This window comes from Cyprinodon variegatus, unplaced genomic scaffold (genome assembly GCF_000732505.1).
Source record: "Cyprinodon variegatus isolate N-32 unplaced genomic scaffold, C_variegatus-1.0 Scaffold1823, whole genome shotgun sequence".
Taxonomy (NCBI): domain Eukaryota; kingdom Metazoa; phylum Chordata; class Actinopteri; order Cyprinodontiformes; family Cyprinodontidae; genus Cyprinodon; species Cyprinodon variegatus.
This window is the reverse complement of record NW_015152276.1, coordinates 67,176-83,017: the sequence shown is the minus strand read 5'-3', so window position 1 is coordinate 83,017 and position 15,842 is coordinate 67,176. Positions and strand designations below refer to the sequence as shown.

Sequence of the window (15,842 nt, the reverse complement as noted above, 5' to 3'; positions counted from 1 at the left end):
TCTACTGTGGTTGACTTTTTTATGTTGAACTGTTGAAAAGGTAGCAGCTGGGGTGGGGATGAGATAATTTAGGGGCATGAAAACTTTTTGTAAACCAAAGGGGAACCCAGAGCAATAGTTTAGGAATCACTATAATATGTAATGCAAAAATGTTGAGAATTATGAACCACCCTATATTGTTCTTTTGGACCACACAATTCATCAGGGTTTATACAGGAGGAACTCTAATTTAATGCTTTTTAATGATATACACGGCCAAATCCTTCGTAATCTTTACCATCGACAGGCTGCAGCCATGTCCCGAATTTCTCGTTTTCCAGCCATCTATGTTAAAATTTGCATTTTCCCATTCTCTTGCTTTATCTGTGCTGCGAGCTTCTGTTCCGAACATATGGCTTTAGGATCAACCAGGAGTAGTTCCACGCGGAACCAGTTAAATCTGATATATCTGACAATTTTTTTTTATACATAAGCATTTTAAATGCCATGATAATCACATTTAATAAAATTTGATGCCAATTAAGGCATTAATTTAAAAAAATAATAATAAAATGACTTAATGATTTTTAATGACCCGCAGAAACCCTGATTATGTATTGCTTTGTGCTGATTTGAATTGCTTAATACTGAGTAATGAATACAACCCAAATGATTACGCCTGTAAGAACACATAAATGAAAGGAGGAATGGAAAAAGTGACACAAAGAGAGAGCAACGAGTAAATCAAAGCATCGTCTCTACTCTGATGGCTGTCTGAGGTAAACAAGCTGAACTAGATAGCATGTAATGAGGAGGGGAACAGGAAGCCTTCGCCAGTCTAAATTAGCTTGCAGTGGTCCTCTGTGACAGTCAAATAGAGCTGGTATAGCAGAAGTCGCATCACTGTGGGTTTATATTGGATTTCCTTCAACTTTCAACCCAAAGCTCTGATATAAACCTCTTGCTCTAAGGTCAGGCTGACAACATGGAAAAGAAAAATGTTCTTCATAACACTCTAATCTGACCTCCTCACTGCCCACATTAAAAGCTTTAAATTACATCTGGAATAATCACACCTCATAAAGTACAGCAGGTTCGAAAGAAGGTGGCAATGTTTTGAGATGAGAACATTAATATATATTCATTGAGAAGAATAAAAACGGGAAAACCCAGAGAGAAACTCAACATGGGAGGTGAAAACCAATCTATATCAAAGCGGACAGACAGAAATGTCTTTCTAAATTAGGAAATTGTCCCACTTGACACTTGAGTCGAAGCCTCATCTTCATCGCTGATAATGGGCTCCCATACTGACCCGTCACTCTTATTCTCCCACACAGCTGCACAGCCCTTATTACTCCTCTGCTGATCCATCCATCTCCCCTCTTTTCCCACAGCTACAGTTATTTTCACACCCTCCTGTGCCACTTGGTGTGTCTGTCCAAGAATAAGCTGTGCCTTTGAGGCTTGTTGTGTCATGAGGTGGACTCCCTGCTGATCATCCAGTCTGCACTCATGGAGATTTTAGTTCTAGACACCAGTTTAGGTTCTTGTGACTAACGAATAAAAGAAAGATAGGATGTATTTTGTAAAATTCTAATAAAATACAAAGTCTGTAGTTGGAGTATGATGGTGTATTAAAGTTTAAGGGGTGTGAACAATTTTGCAATGGCCTGTTAGTAGAAATAAAACCCCAACAAGAGCTTGCAATACCGATCTATAAAATTTTCTCCCTTCATTCCACTTTTCATGGAAAAAAACAAGGGCTTCTCAATGGACCCGTCTGTTAAACTTTTCAAGCTTGCTCACTACATTGTCATTGGTCAGAACAGAAATAAGTCAACGTTTCTTAAATGAAATGTATTTACCCTTAATTTGAGCAAGTTAATAAAATGATTTGTCAATGGAATGAGTATACTTACTTTAAACATTAGATAATTACATAATATGCACTTGAAATAAGAATGCAATTGTTTTTGTTCTTATTTGAAATGTAAATTGTTTTGCTCCATTGGCAAAGTGCCTTACTTACCTCCTTAATTAGAGAACAAATGCTCTTATTTAAAAAAGAAAAATGACTTATTTTAAGAAAAAAAATGACTTATTTAGATTTTTCAAATTTTTCCATTGTGATGAGTCTGCATGCAGGCAGGAGATGGACAAACAGGTCCTCAGCTGAACTCAAAACCACTTGGAACTAGACCCACTGGAGAGTGGGGAGATCATAGTGAACCTTTAGGCAACATTCACACTGCAGGCCGCAATGCTCAATTCCGATGTTTTTGTGAAATCCAATTCTTTTACATGGTTGTTCACATTTCAAAGTAAATGCAACCTGTATATGATATCCTGTGTGAACCACATTCACACAACTTAAGTGCCCCGCATGAGCAGTAGAAGACACAATGATGTCACAAGTAGGCGTGCTCCGTGGTTACGAAAGTAAACATATAGTAGTGCTGAAGTGCATCTAGCGATGCTTAATATATTTCTCAAACTCAGCCAGTCCTTAATAATGACATTTTTTCAAGACTGATCTCTGAATTATAGTCCTCCATGGTTTTTCTTCCCACCTTTGTGTAGCAAGATGCAGAATAGTGACCTTTGTTGGGTATTAATGATGTTCAGGTCAGATGAATGCATCCTGGCCATTCAGACAGGTCGCATTTGAAAAGACCAGATTAGTATCGGATTCAGGACCACATCGCCCAGTGGCCTGGGTTGCATTGGAAAAAAATTGTATCTGTGTTGTTCAGACTGCCATGAAAAGATCAGATAAGGTCACATATGGGCAATAAAATGTGATTTGGGTCACTTTAGGCAGCAGTGTGAAGGTAGCTTTAGAGTCTCCCCTCACATCCTAAACATCAGTTTGGACTGTGATAACCCTTTGGTTCCAAGGAACAACCTTTTCTTGAGATGACCGGCGAACATAGAGAAGGTGCCAAACGAAGCCAAGCAGAGACTGTACTTCCTACAACAACTGAGTTGGTAAGGCATAAAGACACATCTTATGATTTAGTCTGTCCTGAGGTCAATTGCATCTCTAGAGAGAATAATTGGTGTTGACCTTACCTCAGCTCAGGAATTATACAAGCAAACTAACTTCAGCAAGTGAGAAAACACTGAAAATTTCAAGACTGTATGCCAGTTCTCTTAACCTTTTTTCATCTCTAATACCCCTTTCCCACTGGCCGAAAAACCTGTTTGAACCGGGAAATAAACGGCTTTTAGTGGCAGTGGGAACAGCTCACTGATGCGCACCGACCCGGGTCAAACGAATCGGCAAGCGACCCGCGTTAAAGTCGCCTCGGCTCTGATCAGCATGCTGTAGGACAGTGGTCTCCAACCCTGGTCCTCAAGATCTACTGTCCTACAGATTTTAGATGAATCCCTGCTTCAACACAGCTGAATCAAATGATTGATTACTTTTTCAAGCCATTCATTTGATTCAGCTGTGTTGAAGCAGGGATGCATCTAAAATCTGTAGTACAGTAGATCTTGAGGACCAGGGCTGGAGACCACTGCTGTAGGAAGACCAGACCCAGGCTGACCCGATAAATTACCTGAAACTCTGTTTACTTTCGTTAAACAAGGTGCAGCGCTGGAAAGATAATAGAGTGAAACAATAAAGCACACCGACTATGCTCTGGCTTCCTTATATGTTGCTCTCCACTATTGACTTTTCTGATTTCTGTCACACTGGTGAAATCATCAATGCTAATACAGCGTGATGGTGTCACCAGACATGAAGCAGCGGGGGACGGAGGCCATGCAGCTGACAGTGAGGGGTTAGACCCAGCTTTTTTCGCCACTGGGAGGGGGGCCAAATGCCTACTGTTAACAGTCGACCCATGTTTGAAAAACATAGGTTGACTGTTAACAATAACAAACCTGGTATTTTCAGTGGGAAATAGGCTTAACTAATGTTGATAGGATGAGTATGATGAATCAAAGTCCCAATTCCGGCCAATAAGCTTTCTGGTTATTTCTAGTTGAAAGTAATAGGAAAGGAAAACTTCTTGTCAAAAACTCTTTGTGTTTAAGTGCTGTTTACCTCCATTGGGTCCAGGGTCAGGGTGTCCCAGGCTGATGCCCCCCCAGGAGTTCCCTGTCCAGCCTCTCTCCCTCTTCACCCTCATCCTCCTCCTCTTCTCCCACTCATCCCTCTGTCGCGCTGCAGGAACAGAAGGCAGAGAAATGACTCACTTCCAGTTGCTTGAAGCAGTAAACATTAAAGATACTTTTAGATACTCTCACATTAGGCGTGTAATTACTGTTAACAAATGAGAGATTACAGTGGAAACAAATTGGCAACTTCTCATGCTGCTGGTGCATCAATTTCTTAAAATTAAGACTTCATATCCCCCTGCTGTTTTTTATGCTAGTGGGTTATAAAGAGAGTTTCTAGTGCTTTACACCATTCTTCCTGTTCTAAACTGGCTTGGTTAAAAAAACAAAAGAACAACATTTAAAATCTCAGCTCATTCTCAATGCAGTCAAATGAGGTAAAAAGTCAAATTTCTCAATGTGTGTTTGTTTTTACTTAGTTCCGCCTGAACTTCCTGTTGCTCAGCATCATTCCTTCGGCTGAAGCTCTGCACGGCGCCATCTTTTAGAACCGGAGCATTCAGACCAGGCCACAAGAAACCACCTCGACCTAAAAACACAGAGTAAGTAGGCATATTAAATAATCAAGACAAAACCTGAGGGCAAAGAAAGCAGAACTCCTGTGAGACACAGTGAAAAGAATGAGAGCAAAACCCCTCAACTCATTAGTGAAAAAAGTAGCCAGGAAGTGCAATACATCGGCCAAGACTGGCTCACGGTAAATATTCCAGTGTGGTGTCCATCAGCTGCTTGACAGCATTGGTTAGAGGCAGCTTAAAGTATAGAACCTTTAAAAAAGTTACGAAAACATGAAGCTAGCTTCATTTTAGCATCTGAAAGAACAAATTCACAACCATGGGTCAGGGATGGGATTTTCCTAACACCCACGCAGCCAACCACTGCTATACAAACACCCACACAAACAGAAACAGATGCATGTTCACCTTCTCCAATGATCTGTCCTCGATTGAGGTCTCTCCTCAGTTTGCGTTTGGTTCGCTTCCCTCTGCCCTTTCTGGCTCCAGCGCCGGATTCTGCCAGCACGCCTCGCCACAGTTCCTCAGCTGTCACTTAAAACACAACAACAACAAACAGATGTTAAAAATGTTTATCTTTTCTTCTTGTCATTAAAGAATTAAATAAGTGATCATTGCAGGATATATAATGATATGAAACACAGCACGGAGGTGTTAATATTTAGCTTAGAAATTTTAGTAAATGCTAAGATGCTAACAAAGATTTTAAATCTAAATAAATTTGGAAGTCAAATTAGAATGATGATAGAAAGCTGATTTTTCTTAAAGCCAGGTTCAATTTTAGATTCAAAACATAAAAACTATACAATGACTTCAAGTGTTTATATAATAAAAAAATTATTAAAGGATTATATATTATATAGTGATTTCAGGGAATAATAAAAGACTCTAGGTTGTATCATAAAATTGCAAAAACAATTTAGAGCAAAAGACTAAACAATATTTGATTATGTATAAAGTATTTAAATAATAATTAAAACTATGATGTTAAAATAACTTGAGTATAACTTCAGTACATACCGGTATTATGTTCAGTACTCTAGTATGTTATACTGTTTATTATGAATACTTTTTGTTTCAGATAAAAAAAAAAACTGACTAAGTTTGACAGTTTTTTATGTTTATAATTTTACAATCGCTATATTACCAGGGTATTTGTATTTATACCATGTGGATCTACAGATTTGAGTGCATTTATTAAAATTAAGGACTGACTGCATTGAGTTCAACCAAAAAAGCAAAACTATTTAAGCTCTGACAATGATAGTTTAATTAGCACCTCTAGGCAGTATTTGGGGAATTTTCTAAAAGCAACCTTGGAAAGAAAAAAAATATACATTTCAGGCATTGAAATATATACTCTTTTCTTTTTTTGTAGGTGGATATCAAAGCAGATCTGGTTCAGAACTTTATGTGAATGAACATTGAAACCTTATTAAAAAAAAGAGAAAATTCTAGATTAAAAAAACTCAGAAGAAGCTTCATAATCCTACGAAGGAATACATTTCCTGATCTGAGAGACTGGGTTGATGTATGGTGACAGATTTTGAAGTTTGCATTCGCCTGTGATCAGAAAGCAAAAGATGAGACATGATGACAGTCAGAAGGCTTTTAACTTTTCCAAACCCAGACAAGACTAGAAAAATGGGGGATCTGTTATAAAGGCAGCCAGGATAAAAGGATAAGAAATACCAAAATAGGATTTAATGCTCTGACTGCTCAATATATTATCAATATGAATAATTTTATCAATTAAACTCGATTTCCCAACAAGGACCTGCTGTCATTCATGAGGAAAGTGTCTTTATGCCTTACCTGCAGCAGATGGACAAAATAGTGTTAAACTATGCTTCTGTAAATGTCTTAATCTTTTACTGAATGCTTGTACAACTTTTTATTCAAATGTTAAAATTTATTTCAGTTTAAATAATAAAAGAAAAAAAAAAATAGATTCTCTCTCTGGAGCCTTAAATTCAGTAGTTTAATTTAGGGCTGACACAAATAATGGGATTAATCTTGATTAAACGATGATTGAAATAATCATCAACTACTTCAGTAATCAATTAATAGTTAACTGGAGTATAGAGACTCTAAAACATGTCTTTAGCTGACAACATTTTGCATTTAAGTCTGTCAATATGCTCTATCCAGATCTCCTCAAGATGAAAAGTAAGAGTTTCACCTGGTTTAATTTCGTGAAAACTGTTCCTTAAAGAACCTTTGGCCCTCCGATTATTAATCGAAGAAATTATCAACAGATTAATCTATTAGCAAATTGTTAGTTGCAGCCCTAGTTTAATTATATGGTTGCTTTGAACTGCAGCATAAAAGGTAAACACAGGTTTTTGTTAAATAATAATAAATAGCTTTTTGTGAGAATGTGTTTATGTACCAATATGAGTCTCTTGGATTTTTTTGTTTTAAAATTACTGTCTTCCTGGTTAAATGTGATAGTTTTTGGTCAGCATAATCCTGTTTTTATTTTTGCTGCAGCTTTGTTAATTATTTATTTGTTCATGTGTATTATGAATGTTTTTGCTCAAAGTTTGATCTATTTCTGATTGTTATTTTATTCAGCTTCATTTAAAAAACATGCAAACTTATTAATATGCTTTCTTTTTTGTTTTTAGTTCATGTACATAGCTGTGACACATTGAATGCCTTTTGAATATTTTAAATTTTAGAAATTTGTGTTGGTTGCATTTCACTATTTTAAGTGTTTAAAGACAGTACAGTGGCAATAGTGGGTGAGGGTTGATCCAGTAGCCGTTAGAGGTTTGAGACCCTGTTATGTCTGTTGTTGTGTTAATGAGCAAGACATTTCCTCCTCCTTGCCTGCTTTTGGTTGCACAGGTTGCATGGAAGCCTTGCTTCTGTCAGTCTGCCCTAGGGCAGCTGTCGTTTACAATTTTTACTTGTAGCGTTGATGGAATGTGTGCATGAATTACTAAATGTAAAGTACTTTGGAACGCTTTAACTTAAAGAAGCACTAAATAGTAGTTCCTGACCGATTAATCGGCGGGCGGATTTTAGCATCTGGCTCATTAATTGACATCGACCAAAATGTGGCCAATAAAAAAAGAAATTTAAATTTTGCTGCAAACAGCTGAAAGAAACTTCGGCTGGGTGCTGATTCTGCTCCTCTGCCCTATCCTTTCCTGAGAGCTGAGCTGCTTCGTGCCACTCCTCCTCTCAGTGAGCTCTCTCTGCACCTCCCCTCTCCACAAACAAACACACACAGCTGCAGCTAGCGTTAGCATGGAGTTGGATAAAGAGCAAGAAATATGAATTTTACTCCATGGTAAGCTGTGATTTTGTAAAACTACACTTAAGTGTCCCATGACAATGAGTCTTAAAAATGAATCAATTATATTTTTGGTTATTATGAGAACTTAAGTTTGGACTATAGTTGAACAACGCATATTGTGCATGTTCAGTTGTTTTTTAAATATTGTGGGCGATATATATCAGATATCGTCCAATATATAGGATATCGGCCTTTTAAAGCCCATATAACGATATCCGCCATCAAAACCCATATCGGTCAAGCTCTACTAAATAGGTACAGCTCATTACCAAAAACAAACGTGTATCTGAAGATGTAGGTAACAACAGTACAGCAGCAGGACAGAAGTACTGATTTAATGAGAATCATTCTTTTTTAAAGACATGTATACTTTATAAATCAAAATGAAACTTCAGCTATTTGTCCTTTAAAAGGAAAAGAGTTTTAAAGACAAAAATGGCTTTTACTCACATTTGTTGAAGAAACTGCCATGTCTGCTCTGCTGCCAGGTTGTTGATGGGTTGGACAGAAACTCTGGGCGCCTCTGTAGTGAGGCTGCTGAGGCTCGACAGGCCAAGTGAGAGATCTGAACAGCTCCCACTGAAGCACGGAGTGATGCTGCGCCTGACAGACAAAAATAGAACATACACACACATACCACCTGTAAACTGTCCTTTTTAACTTTGAAGCAGTGGATCTGAAAAGCGAACAAAACCATAGCTGAAGTAATGGGTTTCTGGGACCTTAAAAAGATCCAACAGTTTACACAAAAACTTCTCTGACTTCAATGTAGATATAGATATTTTAAAAAATCAACTAAAAAGTAAAATGTGAAGTTTAGCGATGCAAAAAAATCTGTTTATGTGCAAGTAAGGAATTTCACAATTAAGAAAAACCAGCCACCCGGCCCTGTGTGTGTCCACTAGTGATTGTAGCTTGTTTGTTTTTTGTACAGATGAGTTATGACCTAGAAAATATTGTCAAAAGTGTGTCCAGCAACACCAAGTAGGCAAAAAAAATCAAATCACGAATCACTGATCAAATCACAAATGGGAACGCATGAGAACCAAGATTTATACTGAAGAAGAATGCCGTCATTCCTAAGGCTTTAGGCCTTGTGACTCTAGTAAAGAACCATCAGAGACATAATACCAAAATGGAGTAAAAAGAAGTAATCCATCAAAAGGACTGAAGGCCAACCAGAATTACTCCAAGAGCCCGTGAAAAGTTTATCCAGGAAGTCCTAAAGAACCCATAACTGCATGTGAGGCACTGAAGGCATCAGTTAAGGTTGGTGTTTACAACTCAGCAATAAGAAAAACTGAAGACAAAAGTGTTTTAAGGAGAATTTCAAGGTCAAATACTTTAGTTAAATTATATATATGTATATATATACATACATGGATATTTTGGGGAAAATATTCTGTGGGCTAGTGTGAATAAAGTTGAGTTTTTGTGTAGTTATCTATCACATTACATATGCTGTAAAACTGAAAGCATTAGAAAAACAGGACATATAGTGTGATGGTCTGAAACCATGTAGCTAGTTTAAGCTTATGTACTTGAATATGTAATTGTACAAATGTATGAATTCTGCTCTCAAACTACAGATCCCAAACAAGAATATCTCACCACAAATACAACGGCATAATTCAAGTCTTTTTTTTAATTAACACTGGTCCACCTCAAATAAACGTTTGATGATCTGAAAGAGCAACGAATAACCGAAAAGTGCTTTCAATTCATGAAAACTTTGTGTTTAAGCCTTTAGACTTTTTTAATATTACATTGCATGTTTTTTTTCATCTAACAATACTAATTTGACAGACTGATAATGTTTTAAATGGCTAGTGTAAAGCTTGTAAAACAGTGAAAATGTGCTGTCTCCTCTAAATAACCTAAGACAGCCTTTTATTTCTACTGTCCCTTTTTTCGTATAAATAACAAAAATGTACAATGAAAGACTATTATTGACCCATTTTTTACAGTTTTGTTTTAAACGTATGGCAATTATTCCCTATTAATGTTTAGTAAGATCTTTAAGAAGAAACACGGAAGAGAAACCCTAGAGTCACATAAGGTTTGCGTTGACTGGAGTCAGTTAGCAGTTCTGGCGCATATTACTTCTAATAAAGACGCGCTGACAATATTTAACACCAACTACAGATGAAAGTAAAACGCATTAACGTCATTATAAGAGCAATGCATATTTGCGACATCTCTAAGTGTTGCCTGTTTACGGCACTGCAAATAGCCGGGATGGGCTTTTTAAGGGTCAGCACAAACAAGAGACAGGAATAACACAAATACGCCTCTCAAAGAACATTTACTACAAACCCAGACACAAACTTTACTGAAACATTAAATCTAGAGAACATAAAGTAGTGAAATAACTCACCTCCGAGTGTGATGCGGAGGGCACTGCACACCCATACGGACGCCGCCATGTTGGACAACGGGTCCTTCAGAAGTCAATAAGCTGACTGTGTAGCTGCCTGTTCAAATAAAAAAAAAATAAATAAAATCATGTATTAATATGATTATAATAAGGGGGGCCACTGCCGAAGGCATGGCCCACCTATTACTACTGCACATAGTTATTATTATAATTAAAATAATTATTTTTAATAACAACAACAACATAATAATAATAATAATAATTAGAATAATAATAATAACACTACTACTACTAATAATAATGATTATTATTATTATCATTATTATTATTAATGTTATATAAGTAGTAAGTAATTATCTCTAACTTTAGTTGACCTACTCTTTGCCAGTTTTATGACACTGAACAAATGAAACTTCGTACAAGTGTTCAGTAATGCAAGTTTACCTATAATAGGTTTCTAAAACGGAAGAAATAAAATATTGCTAATCAAATTGAGTCATGTGATAAAATGTATACAATAGCAACAATACTAATAGAGTCATGTAATATAATTTAAATAAAAGTAATAATACTAATAATTTTTTTGATAAGGCAAAAAAAAGAAACCTAGAATATAGAATCTTTGAAGTTTAAACCAACTGTGCACTACTTTAAAAAATACAGTTATCGATTGATATTTAAAATATGTCTTTATGTGTTAAAGTATAAAGTTCCAGCACAAAAAATACTGAGATGAGTTTAAAAAGAGACCTGTCTGTATTAGTTGGATTTTTTTTATTCCACAACACATGGTTTCGAAATAAAACGTAGAATAAAACTAAGACTTTTGCTCTTATTCCAGTAGGTAGTGAAAGTCACAATCAATAAATTTTGTTTCACTCATTCTGTAAACTATGTGTGGATATTGTTGATAAGGATGGGATTTTTATACCTTTATACAATTATTTCACTATTTAAAAAATAACATTATTTGAGTAAAAGTATAAAATGACCCCAAAAAAGGTATTTTTTTTATGTAGATTTGTTTTATAAAGACTACAATTGTTGTGTAGGAGTGCACCCTCCTGAGTAGATTACATGTCTGAAATATAGATTAACCTTCTAGGGCCAAATTACAAAGGTAAGAGCAATGTATTTAAATATTCATTTATCTGGCCTTTAACAGTGTTCTTTTAATCCTTATTTTGTCATTTTATTGCTTACAGTAATTTTCTGTTAATGACCAGTCAATACCTACTTTTAGCTTTGTTTGTAATTCCAGAGAACAGCATCGCAGGGTAAAAGTGGCTCCTTGAAAAACTGTTACCATGAATAATTTTCTGATTCACTGAGAAGCTGTGGGTTCTGAGAAGGAAATAATCAGAAGGAAAAAGAGGTAAACAACTGCCAAGAGCTCTCCTGGGGTCTTTTGATTGGCTGAATAAATCATTCAACTCTGCCTATTTTTCTTATTTTTCACTTTAATAATTATAACACTGAGAAGACAGAAATCAAAACAATTAGAAACCGAAGACAAAAAGCAGTAGAAAGGTGAAATAGGTCTTTAAAGCAATTTCTCTGATTTTTTTAAGATTAGTATTTCTATCAGAATCTGTTGTCATGTCTCCTGGTTATTTAATACATATAAGTTATGAAGTGTTATTTAAAGAGTTTGTCCTGAGTGATCTCTTTTCAGGGAAAAGAACCAGAGAGATAGAGCATCAAGGTGCATCCACAGAGCCTATCTTTAAAGAGAAACAGAAAAAAAGAAGAGCAAGAGTGCTGACTGTTAAAAGGCAGGATAGTGAAATTATGGGAGCAGAATAAAAATAAATGGAGATGCTGATGATGCAGCCTTATCTGCTAGAATAATAGCTGTATGATGAGGATTAACTTGAACAGTAAGCATTGTTTTAAATGTTTAATTTAGCTCAGACCAAAGGTTAATGAATGGAATTCACAGTGATGAGTATGTTTTTTTTATTTCTAGGATAGGAAAAACTAAGGACTAATGTCTAAGGAAAATTGCCTCATATATACACTACCAGTCAAAAGTGCACAAACCATCTGGTTTAGTAGTTTGTCTTTATTTTCATTACTACCAAAGGAAACTGCTTCAAACTGTGGAAAACTGTTTCGGTTGACTCATTAGCTCTATTTAAATCGGCATAATTGGAATAAATGCCTAATCAAACTTAGAATGTGGTATGTAAACATTCCAGTTGGAATATTCTGATGGGATTCACTAGGACTGGAATTAAATTTTAATGGAAGGAGGGCATCTGAATATTCCAATTGTCATGTTTACATGACACATTTTTAATTCAGTCAGCCATTTTAATCTGATTACGTATGTTCATGTGTCCATGAAATAACATTATATATGTTATTTTTTAATCCAAACAAATCTGAAGTTGTTAATATCAACATAGCTATTGAGTGAATGCCTATCGTGTCCAAAGGAACTATAAAAAAGGTGGCATTTTAAAGAATCTAAAATAAAAATTTTATTTGTTTGCTAAGAATTTGTATACCCTTGTCTCAAATTTTTGACGTATTTACTCTGTATATATCTAGAAAGAAAAAGAAAGTTAGCAAAAGTCACTGACTGACCAGACTAGTATGCACAACACGCAAATGTTTATAGCCCATTGAAATATTTTTTTATATTTTGGCCTGTCACAACCAGAAATGTGATCGACGACAGAAAGGAATACACAGCTAGAGAGTGGAAGAAACTTGAAGCATAAAGTGCATATTTCTCACCCCTTCATATATGCAAAAATTCACAGCATAATACTTCCTTACATAGAAAACCTTTTTAGGAAACACTGTATAACTGAATAGAATTAAATCTTTGTATAAATACAACAGTTATATCAATATAGCTGAGTTTTTTTAGAGAATATCAGTGAATAAACAGCATCATAAAAACCAAAAAACACTGGAAGCAGCTCTATGATAAAGCTGTTGAAAAAAAGTCCAGTGTTTTTAACTTTTACCAGAGTAAAATGTAAAACCAATATCCCAAGCTTTGAACATCTATGTAAAACTACTCCTTCAACATCTGAAAATGAAAAAAAGATTACAAGATTGCTAACCTACCAAGCTATTCATAGACTGACTGATCAGGCAAGGCAATAAGTTACAGCAATTCCCAGGTTAGATAATCTGTAAACATGACAATTATTAGTCTGCACCTTAAGGAAGAGTGAAAAACAAAAACAAAAAAACAACTGTGTTTGTAAAAAAAAAAACAAAAAACAAATATGGTAATAATGAACATAGATTATTTTAGCAAATGTGCATAATGCTACATTCAGTAAAAAAGTGACACTGGATAGTGATAAACATACTATCTCGTGTTTCTCACTGTTTAGTGGTGATTGACAGATCAACCCTATGGGTAAGAATGGCCTGGCTGAACCATGTTTTGGTCACTATTTAGATGCACTAATAATGCTGACTTGTTGAGAATTGTTCTGAATACTTTTACTGCGAAAAGCATTACATATAATTATCGTAAATATTATACTGTAAGTTGGAGGAGTTCCATTACCATTACAAAAGCAGTAAGAAATCAAAGACAAGTTGATTGCACACAGCCAGCTAAGCCTGATTCAGGGCTTGGCATTGAAATAGTTTAGACAAAATAACTGTATCAAATGATTGCTCCTTCTCTTCTAGTGTTCAATATATCTGTGTAAATAATGAAATAAGCGTATCTAACAAGGGGAAACAGTGAGTGCCAATTTGATGGATCATTCACACATGTCCGCTGGGAGTTCCAGCTGTTTTCATATTCACATTGAAAGCACACAGCGGACCACCAATCAGCACTTCTTACCTTCGGTGATTGCCATGCAACAGAGTGACTGTTATGCACTGTGCCTCAGTTACACCTTATTAAGGACAATTTCTACAATATAACAATCCTATTTTCATCTACCATTTAGCTCTGCAATCAAAGAGCCACTGAAGTACGAAAAGTCCCCCCAGCTGTGTGGCAGCAGGAGGCTGAAGCTGCTACTGAAGGAACTGGGGACTTGCTGGAACTTTTCACTAAAATAATTGCCCCATAATGACAGAGTCATCCAGGCTTTATGTAAAAGAATGAGTCACTTTTCTTGGCTGTGCAGATGTTAGAGGGAACAGTTTTTTTTTTTTTCTATCACACTGCCGCAGCTCCTGGATATTAGCAGTTTGAAGTACTGCTCTGTGTCTGTAGTTAAATTTGCCTACGGCTTCATCTGAAATGATTATTTCAGACCTGAATGAACCAATACTTGTTTTATTTTTATTATTAGCTTAATCATTTTTACCTAATCTTTTAGCTAAGAGAAAAGGAACATGATAGAATTGAATAGAATACAGCAAAAATTGGGGGAGTGTTGGCCTAGTGGTTAGAGAAGTGCGCTTGTGCTCTGAGAAGGTTGCAAGTATCTAGTTCAATCCCCACAGCCTGCACTCTGGGTTCCTGAGCAAGACCCTTAACCCCACACTGCTCCCGGGGGGTCCCAAAGTGGCAGCCCTGTGCTTCCCAAGGGGATGGGTTAAATGCAGAGGTAAATTTCTCCAATGTGAGATCAATAAATTTCAATAATAGTGACTTTATTGTACCACTGTCGCAAAATGTACGTGTGACAGTGGTAAAATTAAGGATAACATGGACACTAGGCTAAATAGATAAATAAATACATCCTCCTCTTCCTCCTTTTGTCACCTTCTTCTCTTTGAGTATTGAGCCAGTGTAACAAGTTAATTTCTTCACTGTGAGACCAATAAAGTAAATAAATCAATTAGTAAAATGAAAAGAACAAAATTTTAGAAAGCTAAAACAAATAAACTTTTTTTCCCTGAATCGTAAAAATAATGTTCAATTTGTAATAAAAAAAGCAGCCTATGTTAGCATGAAAATGAGAAATGCTCAATTTAAAAATAAAAAAATATATGCAGAACTATATTAAGACTCTAAAACACAATATAAAGAAACATTAAAACATATTTTGATGAATTTTAAATGAATACAACTAAAAATTTGTAACCCAATGTCCTGAATGTTGCCCCAGTCAACTTTTGTACACAAAACTTTAACAAGAACTCCTTTGATTTCACATTGTTCCACTATAAACAGCCTGATTGAGAAGGATCAAGATAGACAGACAATTGGACAGCGATATAGGAAGAAAGACTGAAAAATAAATTTCAGCCATCCATCTTCTCAAGGTGGCTTTAGAGATTAGACAACAATCCCACTATCTGTCAGGCTTCCATCTCTCTGTGAGCAGCGGGTTAGGAGATGAACATTATTTGTCTGAATGGCGATTTTGGATCGTTTCCTTCTGTGCGTCAGAGAGAGACAGTTGATGTCACAATCAACTTAAGTTTTATCCACTTTAAATCAGTAGAGGTAGGAATAAACACCTAAAACCATGAATCCTGAATAACGCTCAGTGAGGACATTGCAAATTCAAAGCAAAACGCATAAGCTGAAAAAGTATTTTAAAAGCTCTTTAAAGGGATGCAGAGAAGTCACATGAGGAGGTGGAAGAGT

The 15,842-nt window shown here is 35.9% G+C and overlaps 1 protein-coding gene across 1 annotated transcript; it reads right to left on the bottom strand.

Moving 5' to 3' along the window:
- Window positions 1–4,004: 4,004 nt before the first annotated feature.
- On the bottom strand, window positions 4,005–10,376 carry LOC107104628 (28S ribosomal protein S5, mitochondrial-like). The gene is made up of 5 exons (XM_015404668.1): window positions 10,310–10,376; window positions 8,383–8,535; window positions 5,034–5,159; window positions 4,526–4,639; window positions 4,005–4,156 (listed from the first exon to the last, which is right to left on the bottom strand). Exons 1-5 carry the CDS (start codon window positions 10,356–10,358, stop codon window positions 4,005–4,007), a joined length of 594 nt encoding a protein of 197 aa, XP_015260154.1. The 5' UTR covers window positions 10,359–10,376.
- Between the last annotated feature and the right edge of the window lie 5,466 nt (window positions 10,377–15,842).